This window comes from Urocitellus parryii, chromosome 10, assembly GCF_045843805.1.
Source record: "Urocitellus parryii isolate mUroPar1 chromosome 10, mUroPar1.hap1, whole genome shotgun sequence".
NCBI lineage: Eukaryota > Metazoa > Chordata > Mammalia > Rodentia > Sciuridae > Urocitellus > Urocitellus parryii.
Window position 1 is genome coordinate 2,300,795 of NC_135540.1, and position 22,216 is coordinate 2,323,010.

A 22,216-nucleotide genomic window follows, 5' to 3' on the forward strand; every position below is an offset into this window, starting at 1 on the left:
AGGTTGGGAAAAATCATATCACTCATATGGACCGTGGAAACAAGCAGGAGTGTCCATACTCATATCTAATAAAATAGATTTCAAGCCAAAGCTAATCAAAAGGGATATAGAAGGACACTTCATACTGCTCAAGGGAACCATAAACCAACAAGACATAACAATCATAAATATATATGCCCCAAATAATGGTGCAGCTGTGTTCATCAAGCAAACTCTTCTCAAGTTCAAGAGTCTAATAGACCACCATACAATAATCATGGGAGACTTCAACACACCTCTCTCACCACTGGACAGATCTTCCAAACAAAAGTTAAATAAGGAAACTATAGAACTCAATAACACAATCAACAACCTAGACTTAATTGACATATATAGACTATACCACCCAACATCAAGTAGTTACACTTTTTTCTCAGCAGCACATGTAACCTTCTCAAAAATAGACCATATACTATGTCACAGGGCAACTCTTAGACAATACAAAGGGGTAGAGATAATACCATGCATCTTATCTGATCATAATGGAATGAAACTGAAAATCAATGATAAAAGAAGAAAGGAAAAATCAAGCATCACCTGGAGAATGAACAATAGGTTGCTGAGTGATCAATGGGTTTTAGAAGACATCAAGGAGGAAATTAAAAAATTCCTAGAGTTAAATGAAAACACAGACACAACATATCGGAATCTATGGGACACATTGAAAGCAGTTCTAAGAGGAAAATTCATTGCTTGGAGTTCATTCCTCAAAAAAAGAAAAAACCAACAAATAAATGATCTCATACTTCATCTCAAAATCCTAGAAAAAGAAGAGCAAAACAACAGCAAAAGAAGTAGAAGGCAAGAAATAATTAAAATCAGAGCTGAAATTAATGAAATTGAAACAAAAGAAACAATTGAAAAAATTGACAAAACTAAAAGCTGGTTCTTTGAAAAAATAAATAAAATTGACAGACCCTTAGCCATGCTAACGAAGAGAAGAAGAGAGAGAACCCAAATTACTAGCATACGGGATGAAAAAGGCAATATCACAACAGACACTTCAGAAATACAGAAGATAATCAGAAATTACTTTGAATCCTTACACTCCAATAAAATAGAAGATAGTGAAGGCATAGATAAATTCCTTGAGTCCTATGATCTGCCCAGATTGAGCCAGGAGGATATAGACAACCTAAACAGACCAATAACAATAGAGGAAATAGAAGAAACCATCAAAAGACTACCAACTAAGAAAAGCCCAGGACCGGATGGGTATACAGCAGAGTTTTACAAAACCTTTAAAGAGGAACTAACACCAATACTTTTCAAGCTATTTCAGGAAATAGAAAAAGAGGGAGAACTTCCAAATTCATTCTACGAGGCCAACATCACCCTGATTCCGAAACCAGACAAAGACACTTCAAAGAAGGAAAACTACAGACCAATATCTCTAATGAACCTTGACGCAAAAATCCTCAATAAAATTCTGGCGAATCGGATTCAAATACATATCAAAAAAATTATACATCATGATCAAGTAGGATTCATCCCTGGGATGCAAGGCTGGTTTAATATACGGAAATCAATAAATGTTATTCACCACATCAATAGACTTAAAAATAAGAACCATATGATCATCTCAATAGATGCAGAAAAAGCATTTGACAAAGTACAGCATCCCTTTATGTTCAAAACGCTAGAAAAATTAGGGATAACAGGATCATACCTCAACATTGTAAAAGCAATCTATGATAAGCCACAGGCCAGCATCATTCTGAATGGAGAAAAATTGAAGGCATTCCCTCTAAGATCTGGTACAAGACAGGGATGCCCTCTCTCACCACTTCTGTTCAACATAGTCCTCGAAACACTGGCCAGAGCAATTAGACAGACAAAAGAAATTAAAGGCATAAAAATAGGAAAAGAAGAACTTAAATTATCACTGTTTGCAGATGATATGATTCTATACCTAGCAGACCCAAAAGGGTCTACAAAGAAGCTATTAGAACTAATAAATGAATTCAGCAAAGTGGCAGGATATAAGATCAACACGCATAAATCAAAGGTATTCCTGTATATCAGCGACAAATCCTCTGAAACAGAAATGAGGACAACTACTCCATTCACAATATCCCCCCAAAAAATAAAATACTTGGGAATCAACCTAACAAAAGAGGTGAAAGATTTATACAAGGAAAATTACAGAACCCTAAAGAAAGATATAGAAGAAGACCTTAGAAGATGGAAAAATATACCCTGCTCATGGATAGGCAGAACCAACATCATCAAGATGGCGATATTACCAAAAGTTCTCTATAAGTTTAATGCAATGCCAATCAAAATCCCAGCAGCATTTCTTGTAGAAATAGATAAAAGAATCATGAAATTCATATGGAATAATAAAAGACCCAGAATAGCAAAAACAATGCTAAGCAGGAAGTGTGAATCAGGCGGTATAGCGATACCAGACTTCAAACTATACTACAGAGCAATAGTAACAAAAACAGCATGGTACTGCTACCAAAACAGGCGGGTGGACCAATGGTACAGAATAGAGGACACAGTAACCAACCCACAAAACTACAACTATCTTATATTTGATAAAGGGTCTAAAAGCATGCAATGGAGGAAGGATAGCATCTTCAACAAATGGTGCTGGGAAAACTGGAAATCCATTTGCATCCAAATGAAGCTGAATCCCTATCTCTCGCCATGCACAAAAGTTAACTCAAAATGGATCAAGGAGCTTGACATTAAACCAGAGACACGGCATCTGATAGAAGAAAAAGTAGGGTATGATCTACATACTGTGGGATCGGGCTCCAAATTCCTCAATAGGACACCCATAGCGCAAAAGTTAACAACTAGAATCAACAAATGGGACTTACTCAAACTAAAAAGTTTTTTCTCAGCAAAAAGAAACAATAAGAGAGATAAACAGGGAGCCTACATCCTGGGAACAAATCTTTACTCCACACACTTCAGATAGAGCCCTAATAACCAGAATATACAAAGAACTCAAAAAATTAGACAATAAGATAACAAATAACCCAATCAATAAATGGGCCAAGGACCTGAACAGACACTTCTCAGAGGAGGACATACAATCAATCAATAAATACATGAAAAAATGCTCACCATCGCTAGCAGTCAGAGAAATGCAAATCAAAACTACCCTAAGATACCATCTCACCCCAGTAAGATTGGCAGCCATTAGAAAGTCAAACAACAATAAGTGCTGGAGAGGATGCGGGGAAAAGGGCACTCTTGTTCATTGCTGGTGGGACTGCAAATTGGTGTAGTCAATTTGGAAAGCAGTATGGAGATTTCTTGGAAAGCTGGGAATGGAACCACCATTTGACCCAGCTATTCCCCTTCTCGGTCTATTCCCCAAAGACCTAATAAGAGCATGCTACAGGGACACTGCTACATCGATGTTCATAGCAGCACAATTCACGATAGCAAGATTGTGGAATCAGCCTAGATGCCCTTCAATAGATGAATGGATAAAAAAAAATGTGGCATTTATACACAATGGAGTATTACTCTGCATTAAGAAATGACAAAATCATAGAATTTGGAGGGAAATGGATGGCATTAGAGCAGATTATGCTAAGTGAAGCTAGTCAATCTTTAAAAAATAAATACCAAATGACCCCTTTGATATAAGGGGAGTAAACAAGGACAGGGTAGGGACGAAAGTTTGAGAAGAAGATTTACATTAAACAGGGATGAGAGGTGGGAGGGAAAGGGAGTGAGAAGGGAAACCGCATGGAAATGGAAGGCGATCCTCAGGGTTATACAAAATGACATATAAGAGGAAAGGAGGGGTAAGACAAGATAATACAAATGGAAGAAATGATTTACAGTAGAAGGGGTAGAGAGAGAAAAGGGGAGGGGAGGGGAGGGGAGGGGAGGGGGGATAGTAGAGAATAGGACAGACAGCAGAATGCATCAGACACTAGAAAGGCAATTTGTCAATCAATGGAAGGGTAACTGATGTGATACAGCAATCTGTATACGGGGTAAAATTGGGAGTTCATAACCCACTTGAATCAAACTGTGAAATATGATGTATTAAGAACTATGTAATGTTTTGAACGACCAACAATAATAAAAAAAAAAAAGCGCCAGTGAAAGATGTCATTTTCTCTTGGTGTGCTTAGATGCACAGCTATGGGGATAGGTATGATGGACAGCAGAGGCAGGAAGAAAAAACTAGGTGAAGAGGTGTAGTCAAGGAAGTTGCTGAAATGCAGTTTAAGTCAAGTTTATGGGGAGAAAGAAGTCACATACCTAAGGTAACTAACTGTGGGTCCGGTTTTCTGTGTGGCTGATGAAGTCATTCAGAATGATAAATTGAGATGGCAAAGAAAAAGTCAGAAACCACCCCCCTAGTGAGTGCAGAGGATTAGCCTGGAGCATAAATTGATGATTAATATTAAGAAAGATGGAGGATGATTTCAGCTTTGTAGAGGGAAGAATTTTCCATTAGGATTGATGTAGGACAATTGAAACTGTAGATTTGGGTCTCATTGAATAAGTGTACCTGTCAATTTAGACAGGATTTTTAAGCATCAGGGAAAGACCACTGTGGGAGAGCATACTATGAGAGTCAGGAGGTAGCTGGGCAAAGCAGAGTACAGCCCCTTAGTGGAGTTGTGGGAGGAGGAAAAGAACCGTGCAGCAGGGTCAGTAGTTAGAGATTATAGTGCCGTCCTGCTGGACACCTACAGTTGCTTCTGCCGGATAACCTGTTAGTGACTGGGAAACTTAGTTAACTAGAGATTTAACCAGAATAATGCAGTTCCGTAAAAATGATTACAATGTAAAGGAAGGACTGTTAGAAACAAGTGTTAGATGACTATTACAACCAAGCAAGTGTTCGTTGTCTTTCAGGTCGTTTTTAAACCTCTTCTGAGTCATACAGGCATCCAGTCACAGGACACAGTGCCACTCTGCTACCGAATGTACTTTGGAGAACACCTTTCATTTTCGGGGACTTTGGACTGCCTCAGAGCAGATATTGTGGATTCAGATACAGCAAAAGAGAGAAAAGGCAAAAGAGCAAGAAGGTATCTTTTTGCATTTTGTTGTTTAATTTTGTGCAAGAATCGTACCTCCTGTTTGTCTTTTAACTTTGCTTTCTTCTAATCCTAGTGACAAAACGATTCTAATATCTTATTTAGAAGATAATTTCTGTTTAATAAAGTAGGCACATTTTAAATGAATTAACTTGTTCATTATGTTAACTTATTGAGAGGTCTATTTTAAAGCATTTTAATACCATGATGGCACACATACGAGGGTTGTCTGAAGTGCATTTCTTGATACAAGCATTCAGTGTTAACTACTTGGCCTGCAGCAGTGGGGTATCTGTGGCCTTATGGATTGCAGTTTCATAACTGTTTAGGATTCTTCACTTGCTGTCTGAGTTGACTTGCAGCAGGTGGTGTTTTGAATTAGGAGCAGCATGGAGACCTCACTGAGAGTGCAGCCATCAGAAACTGAGCCAGAGCCCGAGTAGCCTGGTGGGAGACAAGCCGTCTTGTGCTGCAATCTGTATTCTTGAACATTGACAGTCTCTTAACTGCTTCACAGGCAGTGGGACGCCCACTAACAGGACCTAACTGATCTTGGACCTTTCATGAGTAGGAATAGTGGGGTGGGCTATGGTCCCAGGTAGCATTTGTGACTAAAAGTTTATGCAACCTTCAGTTAATCCTATTCATGCGTTTGCAAGGTGGTAGATTAGAAGTAAAGAGCACTTTTATTCAATATATAGCTATGTAAAATATATTTTTCACTTGAAATATTCTTTTGAATACTTTTTATAACTTAACAAAATTAGATTTTATAAAATTTCACAGAGTGATATAGAGAAAATTGTGAATTTCTTAAATTTTGTTTCAGGTCAGAATATCTGAGGATTTCTAATATCACAGGAACACCAAAATTGCCTTGTCTTTTCTATTAAATACAGGACTCCTTGCCATTCACAGTGGAGTGGTACCATGATAGTAGCCACAAAAGCTGAGACTGATTTTAATTAATGGGAACGAAGTTGCTTTTAAGACCTTGAAATGTTTGTTAAAACATTAGAAGTTTTATGTTAATTTCACATGTATAGAAAAATGAAAAAATAACACTTAATACATAGTAATATAGAACATCAGAAATGTTTCTTTGTAAAACCTCTCAAAGGATATTTTGCACAGTTCTTTCCTTCTCTCTGTACAGCATAGAATACTGAATGAGCATCTTCTCTGTGCCTTGGAGAAATGTCCTACTCCTTTGTAAGCAAGGGTCAGTTGGTTCCAACCCTTTGTCTTCAGTGTCAGGAACTGTGTCTTGAGTAGTGTCAGCAGTGCTTCCTCTGGATGTCTTCTTACTTCCCGCTTTCCTCTGTAGGTCAGTGCGTTTACCTTGCCATTTCCTCTGGCTGCACACCTAGTTTTTCCCCAGAGTGAACGAATCAGCATTCCTATGGTCCCATGGTCCTATGTCTTTTCCCACCCCATTTATACTGAGTTGAATTTCTCTACCAGTATTACCAGTGTCTTTGTTTAATTTTCATCTTTGTTATCCAGCTTCTTCTGATTACTGAGGATTTATCACTGGGCAACCAGGGGCAACACAGCTAACTGCTGTGTATAGACTGAAAGCAAATGTGCATTGGTCAATCACTGACAGACTGAGGGAGTGACAGTGATAAATGTCTGTTGTTTGTATAGTGAAGACCTATAGCAAGCCTGTCCTCAGAGTAAATACCATAGTGATTGAAGTTTATTCAAATTTGAACCTAGACAGCAAAACATTAATACCTATATGTACTCCCTGTCTAGGGTTGAAAGATCTGAGCTAAAGTTGTATTTCTATTTGTAATAGCTGGCTTTCACAAAATTAAATATATTTGTATGTGCATGTATCTGTTCATGCACACATACATTATATACATGTCCATGCATGTGGATCACATGCAGGTGCTATGGAATCTATACATAATTAGACAGATGTGGATTACATGTACATGCAATTAGATTCTAGTCACAGCCTTCTTCTTTTCAGGTCAGAGTATCTGAGGAGTTTCTAATGTCACAGGAACATTGAAATCCCCCCCATCCTTTCTATGAAGTGCGTGTCATACTGGTGGAAATTAGACCTTCCTCCAACTACATTTCCCTTTTATGTTCCCAGAGAGATTCTGTGCTCTCTGAACTGAATTACCTTTGGTCTAGTTGAATTTAATATTCCTTTTAATTTTTCTGCTATCATCTCAGTTCTGAATGTTGTACACTCTCACAACAAACTCGTTATTGGCTTTTATTTCTCAGATCTCCTATAATTCCATCTGAAACTCTTATTACTTATTTGGAGACCTTAAATGCACTGTCCTTTTCCCGTCATTAATTTCAGTCTCACCTGGTTTTGTTTTTGGAAGCACATTGTTCATTGTGCAAATTTTTGTACATTACTTTTGGGTCCTAATTTCTTGTGAAACACATATAACACTCCCACTAGGCTGTACAGCCAGGGCAGTTATTAAACATTTAGCATAGAGTCTGGAATGTAATAGATTCTCATAAATACCTTCTTATCCCTGCTGTCTCCAGTCAAAGTAGTTTCAAATACTAAGGATTAAAACATATTTTTGCATTTTAATTGTGTTGTTTTTTTTTTTTTCATGCTGAGCCCATGCCAGCTCTTTGTCTCCAAGTGTTCAGTCATACTCTCAGTTGTTTGGCTTTTTTCCCCTTTTAAACTTGAGTTTCCTGGCTTTAGGATTTTCTTGCCATTGTTAAAAACTTGTTTTAGATTCTTACTTTGCAGTTCTGATTCTCATTATCAGAGTTTTCCTTTTCTTACCACATAGTCAGCATTGAATGTGGGCTTCCTCTAAGGTTGTGCAACTTCATGAATTACACTAGGATGCAGCACTTTTCTTATTAAGTAAGCAATACTAGTATTCATTAAGGAAATGCCATTTTAAAATTGTAAATTCTTTAATTGGGAATATTTTCAAAGTACCTTTTGTTTTTTGTTATTGTTTGTTTGTTTGTTTTGGTAACTGAAAAGGTTGATGTTTAATTTGACCTTTATAACTGTACAGTCAGAGTACACATGAAAAGGAGTGGGAAAATAACCTTTTTAAAAGTTTTGGTATTTGAGATTGTTATTGGTAGTTGTTTTATGGAAATTTGAGATTCGGGGGGTTTAAATTAAAATTGAGCTTCATATTCTTATACAAAAATCTTTAAATAGGATTTTCCAAAATAATTTTTGTACAAGATTTTAAGTATTTTTCATGTATATTTTTTATTTTCGTTTCAGTTGCTTTTCCTCTCCACGTAAAACTTGGTAAAGCATGCCATGGGGGTTTCCTTTCTAATGGCAAATAAAATTCCATTAAATATGAAGAAATTAAATATGTAGTTTAGTACAGAGAGGGTGGAGAGGTTAAGAGATATGTTCTAACTGATCTGTAATTATAGAACCATCATTTCTACCATTGAATGGCAGGAAAGAGTTGTTTTATCGCTTCATTGAAATCATTTCTTAGTGTAGGAAGACTGACTTTGACTTAGTAGTTATAGAGTAAAATCCATAGGGAAGACTGTCTAGTGAGAAAAACCGTAATCTTGTTGGCTGTCTTGCTTAAAATTATTTATATGGCTTATGCCATATTTCACCTTGGAGATTAGTCTGCTTACAAATTTATAAAGATGTGTAGTTCTAGAAAAAAAAGTAAAGCCTTGTCCTTTTTTTTTTTTTTTTTAACTCTTAGGCAAGGGCACGTGAATCTTCCTCCACTGGAGTTCAAGCCAGCACTAATGTTGGAAACGTTTAGCATCAGTGCTGTGGTAATGGAGAAGTCTGTATGCACACCTCAGAACTCCACCAGTGCCCTTTCCTTCCACGATCTTAACAAGCGCTATTATAATACCTTCCACTGCAACTTCACTATTTCCTGTCAGTCAATTAGCCAGCATGTAGATATGGCTTTGGTTCGTCTCATTCACCAGTTTAGTACAATGATAGATGATATCAAAGCAACTCAGACTGACATTAAACTTAGCAGATACACAGCCGGATCAGCTTCCCCAACACCCACTTTCAAAACCAGAAAGCATCGAGATTTTCGTTCTTCTGACTTCAGCCGCAGTTCTAGAGGAAGTCTTAATGGTGGCAGTAGAGTAAATAATGCAAAGAACAAACGGACCAACAATGAGAATAACAAAAAGGAATCCCGGAACAAAAATTCATTAGGCAGATCTGAAAGAAGAACTTCAAAAGTGTCTAGGAAAGGTTCAAAAGATGTGGTGGACCACATGACTATTCATATGGATGACTCTGATTCAATCACAGTGTCAGAACAAAGTGAGCCTTCGGCTGAGTGCTGGCAGAACATGTATAAGCTGCTTAACTTCTATTCACTCATCTCTGATCCAACAGGAATATTAGAAAAATCTTCAGAAACATTTGGACCTGCAGGTAACAGAAATTTTAGTGATTTAAAATTATCTGTTTATAGAATAACAGTAATAAAAAAATCAAGTTGTTCATCCTGGAAAATGTTTTGGATGGATAATTGAAATGCAGAGAAATTTGACACTGGGGCTGGGGATGTGGCTCAAGCGGTATCGTGCTCGCCTGGAATGCTTGCAGCCCAGGTTCGATCCTCACGCCACATACAAACAAAGATTTGTGTCCGCCGAAAACTAAAATAATAAATATTTTTAAAAAATTCTCTCTCTCTCTCTCTCTCTCTCTCTCTCTTTAAAAAAAAAAAAAGAAAGAAATTTGACACTGCCAGGAGAATAAATAAACATGGCCTTCCATTTTCATACTGCCTTGTTTCCCATCTTTCCTCCCTCACATAGGGTGCTCTTAGGGATTCAGACAAACTAGATTTCAAATATCTGGCTCTGCTATTTACTTTCAGTAGGAACTTAGAAAATGTTGTTTTGAAAAGATTAGATCGTTTTGGTGAGGAAGAAGGCTTGTTGCAAATGTGAATGAAAGAAAGATGGGATGGTATATGCAATGTCCTTCCATTTTTCAGTTTTCAGGTCTGACAGTGTATTTCCATTTACTTTAAAAGGAGTGCGGAGCCCTACAGAGCCAACATGTAAAGTTGTGTTTGAGAATGAGCAAGACACCAACAGTTTGACCAAGACACAGAGGAAACGTAGCTTGGTGAATTCTGAGCCTCAGCACGTTACTCTAATAGTGTTTGGGATTGGAATGGTGAACCGCACGCATCTAGAGGCAGACATTGGTGGGCTGACAATGGAATCGGAACTAAAGAGAATCCATGGCAGTTTCACCCTGAAGGAAAAGATGAAAGGTATGCTGAGGGTCCTCCTACCATAGTGCTGCTCTGCTCAAGAGATCCAGTGGGCCAGAAGTCCCACTGGGCCCCTTTCCTTCCAGAGATGAGACTCCAGGTTCTGTGGTTGAGTCTTAAGGACTCTGAGTGTAATTGAAGACCAGCAGGTTGAGGCAGCTCTGAAGTCAGTGAAAACATTTGGGAACATAAATATCTAGCTAATATGTTTAATACCAGAGGCACTTTATCTTTGAAAATCTTTTAATGTCCACTAGTAAGAGTTCTCTAGTAACTGAAAATATTAAGAAAATAAGAAGTTTGTGTATTTGCTTTTATTTGTTACTGCTATAGTAATTTTATAACCCAGTACTCATTTTGGCATCATGTAAGAAGTCATTGCGAAAGCCTGGAGAGGGGGTGCACATGGCAACCCCAGGTATCATGAGGATGAGGCCACAGGGTCATAGGTTTAAGGCCAGCCTAGACAATTTAGGCCCTGTGGCAAGTAGGAAGAGGGCTGGGGCTGTAGCTCAGTCACCTGCACCCCTCCCCCCCAAATTTCATTAGTTGATAGAAAATTTCATGCGTTCATGAAAATGTACCGTACATCTCAAGAGTGATCACACAGGTATGGCATTTCAGTAAATCTAACAAACCACCATGATTTTATGTGTCATAAAATAATGTTGCCCAATATATAATGTTGCCCAACAGTTGCTGTTGATTATAAAATGCATCCTGGTTTCTGAGATGCTAAAATAAAAATAAGTGCTAACATACATACAGCAATTTGAAGCTAAACTTTCAGGGATTCCTTCACAGCAATGACTCTGTAATATCAGCATCTTTTCTTTCTAGTTGTGAAGATAAACTGACAGGTTATTTTATATGAATAAAGGAATTTATGAGTCATGTTTTTATTAACGATTTACAATATGTAAGATTTAAATAAAAGTTATTTTGAGCCTACTTTTCATTGTATATTCTTTATATTTATTATTTAAAAACTAAAATTATACTGATAAAAAAATTCTCTGAAGAAACTATATGGATTATAAATTGCTAAGGAAAATATAAACACATCAGTCCTCCTTAGGCATATAAGCAAAGGACATAGTATACCAAAGTTCATCTGGCTGAGCTGACATAAACAACTGGTTTGACTTCAGTGGTTGAAAAAAAAAGAGTTATCAGTTGTTTATCTATGGGTTTAGCAACAAATTAAGAATGATAATTCCCAGTTTGGGTGAAAATTAGGGAAATGGTTATTTTCATTCACTTCTAAATAAATTCAGATTGCTTTAACTTTCTCAAAGGTTAATTTGGTACTTTTTATCAGAATCTTTATATAAACTATATGTATGCTTTGACTCAGCAAGTCCAGATCTACACACCATTGTAGAAGAAAAAGAGTCAGACTGTGTGAAAAGATGTCTGAACAGAGAATCAGCCAGAAGTCTGGCATTAAAGAATTGGCTGTTTTTTGTTTGTTTGTTTGTTTATTATATTGTAGAATTTATTAATATGAAAAAATGACAAATGAAAAAAGTGGGAAGTGATATATATATATCTCATTTGGTTTTGAAAGTAATAAAAAGATTGATACCCTATGTTAAAATCATAGGAATTACATAGACCAAGGGTGCTAATTATGGATTCTTTTTCCTTTATTTTTAATTTTTAAAATTTTTCAAATTTTCTTACTAAGAAAATTTAGAAATAAGCTCAGAGAATACAAAATAGTATTATTTCTGAGCTTAAAAATGCTATTAGGGTTTTGGTACCAAAGGCTAGTTAATGCAAGAAAGGCATATTGAAGTGTGTATTTTGCAGGTACTGTGTATGTGTATCTGATTACAGAGAAATAAAGACCTGTAAGGAAATTTTCAAAAAGTATTTCCAAAATACTTGAACAGATTTTATCATAACTTTATAGTTATCTTTTGTTACTGAGTATATCATGAATAAAATGAAATTTTAATATGAAGTATAGTTATCTTATTTCCAGAATTCTAATAATTGTTTTTCTCATATTTAAGATGTTTTACATCAAAAGATGACTGAGACATGTGCCACTGCTCATATTGGTGGAGTTAATATCGTGCTTCTTGAAGGAATTACCCCAAATATACAGTAAGTGTGTTAATTGTTATTAGAGTCTTTCAGAAAATTTGATATTCATTGGATGAGCTCATACTTAGTAGATTTTTAGGTTTATACATAAGGATCTCAGGCACTAAGATTCCAAATGTCATTAAGAATATCACCAAATAAAATGCTCTTAGGAAAGTAATGTTTTTTTCTAAAACAGTTTTTGCTACCTGTTTAGTCTCCCCTACCCCTGACAAAGCTAACTCCCAGTACTTTGTAAGTTTGTCTAACAGGAAAAGTGATCACAGAACAAATTTCAGTTCACATATAAGATGAAACAATATTATAGGCAAAGAATATAGACCATATCTTAATATTACATTAAGTAGTGTTGCTCATTCACACTTGATTTTAAAACTTTCTCTTTTCATTTTTGCTTTTAATGAATTTAGCCAAAAAGCTTATGGAATCCTTGTAATAGTATAGGTAGCCATGGGAGGGAGTACCCAGGAGTGAACCCATGGTGCTTAACCACTGAGCCACATCCCCAGTCCTTTTAACTTTTTATTTGAGATAGGGTCTCCCTAAGTTGCTTAGGGCCTCACTAAGTTGCTGAGGCTGTATTTGAACTTGGATTCCTCCCGCCTCAGTCTCCTGAGCTGCTGGGATTACAGGTGTGTGCCACGGTGCTGGTTTCCTGTGTTTTTATTTTGACTTTGTTCTGAATCTTTTCCCTTTAAGTTCTGTTCTTGGTCCTGTTTGGAAGAACTCTGTTGATGATCACCTTTACACAGGGCATTCAGACTACTAATCTGTGATCAGCACATTTAACTATTTGACTTCTTCGTGTCCTTGGTAGTATGTACCTTTGCTCCTAATTTCCTTTCGTGGAACAGTTTTCTACTGTGACTACAGTGTGTTTTGATAACTTAGGTCAGGTTTTGAGCGCTTGCTCTTCTTGCTGTCACAGCTGCTTACTGTGCTTCTGTTGTCCTGCAGTGCATCCAGCATTCTAATGGATGACTGAATGGAAGCTTTGGCCATAGATTGACTAAGAAGAATCATCAGTTATAGCTCTAGTCATAGTACTTAAAAGTCTACCTGATGTGGTGACTGTCTTGGGAACATTCCCTGAAGTGGGTGTTTATAAGTGGGTTGTCACTTTTTGCCATGAGTGTTGATGATTTCTTTCAAGCAATCATCTTAGGTTTAAGTCTTGCTGGAATAGTTTGGACCCATAAACTAGCATCCTTATGGGTCTAGATCACGTTTCCTAAGCAGTGTTCTAAAAGAAAGACCAGGAAATACCAGTGGTTGTGAGAGATAAGATCTTTTTCTATTTACTTAGCATGAGGTCGCGGGGAGTGTTATTATCTGACATGAAAATATTAAGAAGTGGGCCAGGAACCTCACATCAGTTATTCAGTCTACACTGCAATGCTGTGAACGGGTGGTTTTATCCGCACTTTTTAGAACAAAAAGTTGAGGTTCAGAAAGATCAAAACATTTAAAATCATATGTTTAGTCTGAAGAGATGCCAGTACCTATTCTACCAAGTCCTGATGCTTATGTAGAAAGTCACAGAGGTTAGAGCCCCTGATCTCCTGATAGACTCTTAATTTGAAGGGCCAGGGTTGCTTTAGCCTTCTCAGGAAGTAAACTGAGTTTCTTTAGATGTTGCATATGTCATATGTGCTCTGTCCCCTTGGATTTCTTCTTTCTAGTATCACTTAAGAGAAGGGCTTCAGATGTTCTCTCAGCTTGTAAATCTTGTATTTATTTACAAAACAAATTTTTTTTTTTTTATACTGGGAATTGAACTCAGGGGCACTTGACCACTGAGCCACGTCCCTGGCCTTATTTTTGTATTTTATTTAGAGGCAGGATCTCACTGAGTTGCTTAGGGCTTTGCTTTTGCTGAGGCTGGCTTTGAATTCATAATCCTTATGCCTCAGCCTCCCAAGCCACTGGAATTACAGGTGTGTGCCACTGTACCCAGCTTACAAAACAAATTCTGTAAAAAATGTTAAAACAAAGATGATATTTCTTGACCCTACCCCACAGTAAAGTTCACTGAACTGTTTTATTTGAAAAATAAAAGTTATTCATTCATCTCTGCCATTCTTGTAGTGTTGAGTTAAACATTTCATTTCCAGTTGCAATGAAAGGAAATGGAATGAAAAAGTAGATTAGAAAATACTTTGAAGGAAAATTTTATGAGTGGGAAGTCAGAAAAGATTTCCAGGTGATTGTCATGTTGTAACTAATTCATATGAATGTTTATTTGCTTCCCTTTTGTTTTCCTGCTTTCTCTTGAATCTTCATCTGTAGACTGGAGGATTTTCCTACATCTCCTACAAGTACAGCCAAACAAGAGTTTCTGTACGTCATATTCTTTTTCATGGCTTTGTGATTGATGTAGAATCATATAGTTTTAAAGATAAGTGTCTAAATTACCTTATGGCTGTGAATATATATAGTTATTATTCCACAACTTTAACATAGACACTTCAGTAGAGTAAAGCTTACTAATGTTTAAGGAAAACACAGGTAAGGGCTACCTGTTGGGTAATTCCTACCTTGTTTTATTGTTGCCGTAGTTTGTAACATTGTAGTTGTGTGGTTTTTTTTTTTTTTTTTAGGCATGTTACTGTTAAAATGTCTCTTATTACAAATACTTGTTTATGTTTGATATTATTAAGATAAAGAAATTTCACTTTTCAAATTTTTTTTTACTTATTAAGAAAATTGTTATTAAAACATTAACAAAGATGGGAAGAATTTATTGTCCTATTGACACTTTTTTTCCTAGGGTTTTATTATATGTGCTTTTATATTTTGAGTGACTTAATTTGACCCAGTGTATATCTGGTATTTTTTGATACTGAGCTAATTTAAATATTTAAATAACATTTAAATGTGTTTAAATATTTAAACTTTCACCATATTTAATCCCAAAGTTATAGCAGCTAGAGATTTCTTTTTTATTCATTTTTATTCACTGAATTCTCTGAATATATTAATACTGACTTTAGAGAGAATGCTCTCACGGGATTAAGGTCATATCTACTCAACAATTATTGATTAGTTTTTATACTATGTGCTAGAAACTAGTGTAGGTTCCAGAGATGTAGCAGTAAGAAAATAAAGAAGTGGTCTCTGTCATGATACCACTTAGATACCCCTCCTTCCTTTTAGAGTTTTCTTCTGAGAGAAATATGTAAGGTGCAGTGACCAAGTAGAAAAGAAATTCCAATGATTTTTAACAGTTGAATCAATAGTAAATGATCACTATACTCCACATCCTAGAGATTTTTAGAGAGTCTTGAACCAAGGTGGACAGTGTAAGCCAAGTTGCACAAATAGTCTCCTTCTCCCTGTCTCTGAAGTCTGGGACCTGCTGGGGGTGGGGTTGGAGCTAGAGCTAGTGGTTATGATGGTGTGGGACCATCATGTCGTCCAGCTCCATGGAATGCCTCTTGAAGTGGTGCACTATGAATGGGCTCCTCTAGTAATGGGCAAGGCAGAGCCCCCAGGTCCTTAATACTTAACATCAATATCTCCCCTGGAAATACCTCTGTTGTGTCTCCAGTAGGAGAGCTCAGCCCTATTTGCTTCTATTCTGACTTTTGGTAAATAATTGAGAATGCAGTGTTGCATATGCTCTTATATAATTAAAAGTGGTATTTTGGGAAGCTTCCTATGTTACAGAGGGAAGCAGTGAGGTAAATGTGGAAAGTATTTTCAATTTATATTTTCACTGAGTGGCAAAGAACTGATTAAAATCTGATTTGTACTGAGCAAGGCTGCTATTCCTAGTTAAGAATTAGGAAGTTTTATTGGCATAGATTGGCATTTCTTAGGGTTGAACAACATGATGGTCTACACCAATCAAACTGAACTAGAAACTGAGAGGGTGCTCTTGTCAGAGTGCACCTGGAAAGGATGTAAGGAGACCTGTACTAATGAATGAGATAGTTTATAGGTTGCCACTGGGAGTTATCAATTGATAATTATAATTCTTAAAGAGAGTTGTTACTTAGTCAAGGCCACATAACACATAGTGTATGTGTGACTTTTACACATGAAAGAAGTGATCAGGGTCTAACATGGAGATGATAAAAGCATGTGGCCTGATGGGTGTTCCTGAGGCTTGCATGAGAATTTACTGCAAGTGCCCAGGAAGGCTGATGAAAGGATGCATCCACAGTGCTAGTCCAACTCACATGCTCCACCAGGTCCACTGTAGCCTCACCTGCAACACCCACAGTGCCCAACAAGGAAGGGGGCTTTTCCCGTTTTGCTTTTACTTCATGAGTTCAGGCGGTAGGGCTTTTAAAGTGCCTGGCTTGCCTTCAACTTTTTTTTAACATAGTAAGTGATTGTCAAGAGTGATTTCTTTGACTCTGATTAGATTTTAGAAAGCATAGTATTTTTTTTTCCTTTTCTTTTTAGCATCTTTCTCTTGTTAGTGGTTGTACAAATCTCTAAGTTGGAGGAGGGGAGTTTCTGAATGGGAACAAAAGTCAAGTGGAATTTTGTGGGCACATGTATGTAATGATGTGTCAGTGTTCATGCTTTTACTTACATGTGAGCACATATTCATTTTTCTATAAATTTCTATTAGAAGTTATTTGCTATTTAATGCAATGTGCAATAAATGCATTTAATATTTCTGGAAAACATTTCATCAGTGTACAATTTAACAAGAAAAATCTTACTTGCCTCATTGAATGATTTGTTTTCCTCTTGTTCTCAATACTTCTTCAAAATTTCTGATTGTTTGGCTGTATTGTAATGGTTCTCCTCCTCTGTTGGTAGAACTGTGGTGAAATGTAGTATTGCCAAGTCCCAGGCCCTCTACAGTGCCCAGAGGGGACTGAAGACAAACAATGCAGCTGTGTTCAAAGTAGGTGCCATCAGCATCAACATTCCTCAGCACCCTGCCACCTTGCACAGCATGATGGTTCGGAGTTCTCACCAGCTCTCCAAGCAAATCTCAGACCTTATCAGACAGCCTTCTACAGTGTGAGTGACCCCACCGTTCCCGTTCGATGATTCTGTGTGATACCTCAGGATTTTCTTTGCCTGTTAACAGAAGTTTGAGAAGATGAAGATACTTCTAAGTATTGATCATGTGAACAGTAGGGCAGGTAGAGAGTAGTGAGACGTGATCATGGATGAGTCATGTTGGGTGTCATCAAGTACTGCTTCAGAAATATAGGTGCCCGTGTTCTATGTTGCATTACGAAGCTGAAGAGAGCCTAGGGGTCTGCGGGTATCCAGAGGGGTACCATCAATCCTTGTTTGCTTTGGATTCATTGAAATTAAGAGATTGCAGTGGTCATTTATGTCCCATGCATGGTTTTGTGCTGTCCGTTACATGAAATTGTCCTTTGTATTTTCATATGTGAAATTATTGTCCCTCACATGAATTATTTAAGACTGCATTTAATGCCACATAAATATTTAAAAGACAGCAAATCTGACCTTTGCACATTAACTTCTTTCCCTGTGCCTGTAGCCATTATTTATGGCATATGCATTGCTGAGCTTTATTCTTGGTCTCTAAAAGTTGTAACTAATAGAAATATATGTAAAATGAAGACAACATGTCTCATTATGTCTCTCTTCTCCATCCTGTGAAGAGGGAAGACATTAGCATGTCTTTTGGTGGTATCCTGGAGCAATAATTTTTTTTCCAGTTTTCTCTAGCTCTTTAATTCTCAACATAGTAATAAGTTACAGCTGAAGTTGATCAAGTAGTGAGAATTTAAATACATTTCTTCCATGAATGGAACATGGAATCCAGAATGTGTTCATGTATTTTAGTTTTAAAATACTCAAAGTGATTTTTCCGTGTTATGATGTATTGTCAGTAGGGGATAATAGTTGAAAGGTCTGTATCCAAACTGATTGGGTTCAAATCCTAGCTTTACCACTTCTAGTTCTGCCTTTTCATTTGTAAAGTATAGGTAGTAGTAGTACCTGCTCAAGGATTTTTGTAAGATAAAACTCAAAAAAACTCTAAGAGCAATATCTGACACTCAAATAATTACTGTTATTGTTGGTGGTATTATCATTGGAATGGTAGTGCTACTAGTGGCAGCATATTAACAGAATTGCATTAGTAATGGTAAATGGGTAATAGAAACGCAGTGGGGTAAGTCATAGAATTTGGAATCAGAGAAATCTTGAGTTTAAATTCCAGTTTTGCATTAATGATAGGAGTCACCTCAGAAGTGAAGTACAGCATTTCAGGAGTCACTGTTGTTATTGCCTTTTGTCTGCTTTCCAGATCATAGTTGTTCAAGGCTGTTTTTCAGTAAGAATTCCAATGATTTTATATAGTAAAATAGTAGCTGTTAATTTTGAGTTTTGAACAATTGTTTTCTTCTTGGTTTATAGCCAACAGCCTATGAAAGAAGATATTGCAACTCCACTGCCCTCTGAAAAAACCCCAACAAGTGTTAATCAAACTCCTGTTGAGACAAATGAATTTCCTCAGCTCCCAGAAGGCTTGGAGAAGAAGCCTATTGTTCTTAAATTCAGTGCCATGTTAGATGGCATAGCCATCGGAGCAGCACTGTTACCGTCTCTGAAAGCAGAGTATAAGATGGGAAGAATGAGAAGTCATGGGATGACAGGTATCACTGAATTCTCAATTCAGCTGCTGAAAATTTATGAAGTTTTGAGAAATTAGTAATAATATCTTGACAGAAAGGAAACTTTGGTGTTATAAATGTTATATAAAAATGTCAAAAGATTGAACCACAGCACTTGGATTTTATTAATGATATTCTTTAGTCAGGGAAAAAAAAAAAAAAAACCGCCAAGAGCTTTCCGTTAGGCAGAGGTTCTGTTTGCAGGTGATACTCTTCATTACTTCTCTCTGCCTTTTATGTCTTTTATGTCCTTTTCTTGCCTTATTTTTTGTTAGTCTTATTTGTTTGAGGAAACCAGCATTTCACCAGTGAGTTCCTATTTGCTGTGCATGTTTGCTAGATTTGCTCCATCAGATAAAGAAAATGTGCTCCATCCCCTAGTGTGCTGAGTGTCTCTGAAGAATAATTGGTGAATTTAAATATTCTGTTCACACAATAAATTAATTTTTTAAAGCACAAATACATACATATGTGAATACATGCATTTAGAAAAGTGTGTGCATGCATACCCCTAGCATTTCAAGCTTTGGTTGTTAAGAGGAGTTTTCCTAAAACCAATTAGACCTTCATATTTTCAGAAACAGAAGCACTGTAAAGTGAGTTTCCAGATTTGGTAGAGTCAGAAGTCTTAGGCTTTCAATTATTGAAGGCCATTAATAACTGGTAGTCAGACTTGTTTTCATCATTTATTTGAATCAACCATGAAATACGAGAAGCAAGTCAGGAATCAGATAGGGCAGTTTACAACTAGAAAAATGGAAATATTTTAAGAGCAAAGTGATGTATTGTCAAATATTCAGACAGGTAAGAAGTCCAGATTCTTTTGAGATGGAATAGGAGGACAAAAGCAGTAGCAGAGCATGTGCACTAGTGGTGGATGGGCCATGGCTGCAGCCTGAGCTGCTCCACATCTTCATCCAACTGTGTGAGCAAGGGAGGTGGTTGGTGTGGATGGTCCCCCTCCTGCAGCTGGCAGGTGAGAAGTCAGGAGTGTGCCTGGCTGCAGTGCTGAGCGGGAGGAGGTCAGGGCCATCCCAGGTGCTGCTGGGGTGAGTGAGCGCTTTCCTGCTTACGGCTCTTTCCACCTGTAAACATTGTGGTGTGGGTAGTGACTGTAGTGGATGTGGCCTGTGATGTAGCGGATGTGCTCAGGGGAGAGCACTAGGTGTCTGTGTGGGTCACATGGGCTGTGTGGTAATGTCTGAGTGGGGATTGTGCTGGTCTGCAGGAGTGCACACATGTAAACACGTCATACACTGAATGGGCAGTAGCAAGTCTCAATTGTGGTAGGCTTCTGCTGCCCTTATAGACCTCCAGGGCAGTTAGGGACATGCAGGCTGAGTAATGGTCGAAGTAACATTTCTATATTTATTTATCAACCATAGTTGATTTAAAGTTTAAGGCAACAGTAAATGAAAATTCATATCATATCCTTATTTCTTAAGGTCAAAGATACATGTATTTGTACTTGAAACTCTATGAATGTTCTCAGAGTTTAGTTTAGTTTAACTGGTTTTGGTTTTTGATAGTTTTCACTACTTTCCACACTTACTCAGGATTAGGAGACACGTTGTCGACTGCTAATGTTGTCTGTGAATGAAGAAGCATTGTGGGGATGTGGGTTTGGTTTTTTTTTTTTTTTTTTTTTTTTTTTTTCCCTTTAAGGAAAATGGACTAGTTTCTCTCATTATAACTCCTCTGTGCTCTGTGATAGGGTTCTGGCCTTCTCTGATATAAAGAACATTTATAGATGTTTCTCTGGTACCTGATATCACATTGGGCACCTAAAAGGCTTAATACTACTTGCTGATTGACTCTGTAGAAACCATACATATGTTTAAAGATAAGGGAGTATTTTATGAGCAAACTTAAAATATCTTTTTATATATTTCAAGGACTATGAAAGGTCCTTACATTTTTCTTAGAAATCGCTTTTGCAAAGGCGAGGAGTTGGTGAGCCAGTGAGCACCTGCACAAACAAGAACTTTTCTTATTTCTTTTAGGTGCACAGACAAGGTTTACATTTGAGCTGCCAAATCACAGATTGCGTTTTACTTCAAAAGTGTCAGCCACAGATATGTCAACCATTCCTCCTTCTGCCAGTCTTAACCTTCCTCCTGTTACTATGTCAGGGAAGTACATAATGGAAGAACATGACAGCTACTCTGATCAGGTGTGGAGTATAGATGAACTGCCTTCTAAACAAGGGTACTACTTACAGGGAAATTATCTACGTTGTGTGGCAGAAGTAAGTTTGCTTTTAAATTTTATTATTGTTTGTAATTTGCAAGTTCAAGATTTAGATATACCAAAATATGTGTTGATCCAACTTTTAAGGTTGCAAACCTTAAGGTTAAGCATGAAATCATTTGTTCCCACAGAAGCCTTCTCCATGAAATTATGGGTAGAGGCATGTCTGTCTATGTCTTGTTTTTTTTCTCTTTCCCTGTAGTTTAATTGAAACATGCTTTTTAAAACATACTAGTCATCTTTGAATTTTACATTTCTTACATTGAGTTTAATGTCAATCTTGGCATTATTTTCATGGCATATTTGCTTCTTGAAGGCAAATTAGCAGCTATTATTCAAGAGATTTTATATCTATTGACTTTTGTAGTCCTTAAATCAACCCTGTAAGGTAGATATATTTGTTCTAATTTTGCAAGTTAGGAAACGGAACTTTAATGAGGGTACACGATTCACATGAATATATGTGATTATTAGTGATAAAGAGTCCTAGAGAAAGATTTACTAAGCTCATATAAAAGATGGCATCCCTGATTACATCATCATCATCCTCATTTTTGCTTGTATCTGTATAAGCAAAAGTTTCAGAAGCACTTGGATGTGTCTTTCATCTGATTAAAAATTCTATAAGAAAGCTGTTTGGATTCTTTGATAGAAATATTAGTCTTAGGTATTAATATTGATGTATCGTCTTTAGACTCTACTTGTCTTAGCCCAGAGCAATTAAGCTTTCTGTAATTCCTCACTTAAAAGTGCCAAATCTATTGGGCTAGGGATATAGCTCAATTGATATAGTGCTTGCCTCGCATGCATAAGGCCCTGGGTTCAATCCCCAGCATCACCAAAAACACAAAACAAAAAACGTAGTGCCAAATCTATTTTGCTCTTTTAATTTTTGATC

The 22,216-nt window shown here is 37.0% G+C and overlaps 1 protein-coding gene across 10 annotated transcripts in view; it reads left to right on the forward strand.

Moving 5' to 3' along the window:
* Bltp1 (bridge-like lipid transfer protein family member 1) overlaps window positions 1–22,216 on the forward strand; it is a 203,130-nt gene that overhangs the window by 116,953 nt on the left and 63,961 nt on the right. For 9 of the 10 annotated variants that reach the window (XM_077803394.1, XM_077803388.1, XM_077803397.1 and 6 more), the window contains 8 exons: window positions 4,882–5,057; window positions 8,768–9,474; window positions 10,085–10,330; window positions 12,352–12,445; window positions 14,735–14,785; window positions 17,225–17,431; window positions 18,812–19,050; window positions 21,072–21,316. In XM_077803394.1, coding sequence (XP_077659520.1) covers window positions 4,882–5,057; window positions 8,768–9,474; window positions 10,085–10,330; window positions 12,352–12,445; window positions 14,735–14,785; window positions 17,225–17,431; window positions 18,812–19,050; window positions 21,072–21,316 — 1,965 coding nt within the window. The remainder of the gene's footprint in view (window positions 1–4,881; window positions 5,058–8,767; window positions 9,475–10,084; window positions 10,331–12,351; window positions 12,446–14,734; window positions 14,786–17,224; window positions 17,432–18,811; window positions 19,051–21,071; window positions 21,317–22,216) is intronic. The other variant, XM_077803391.1, reaches the window with a different exon arrangement.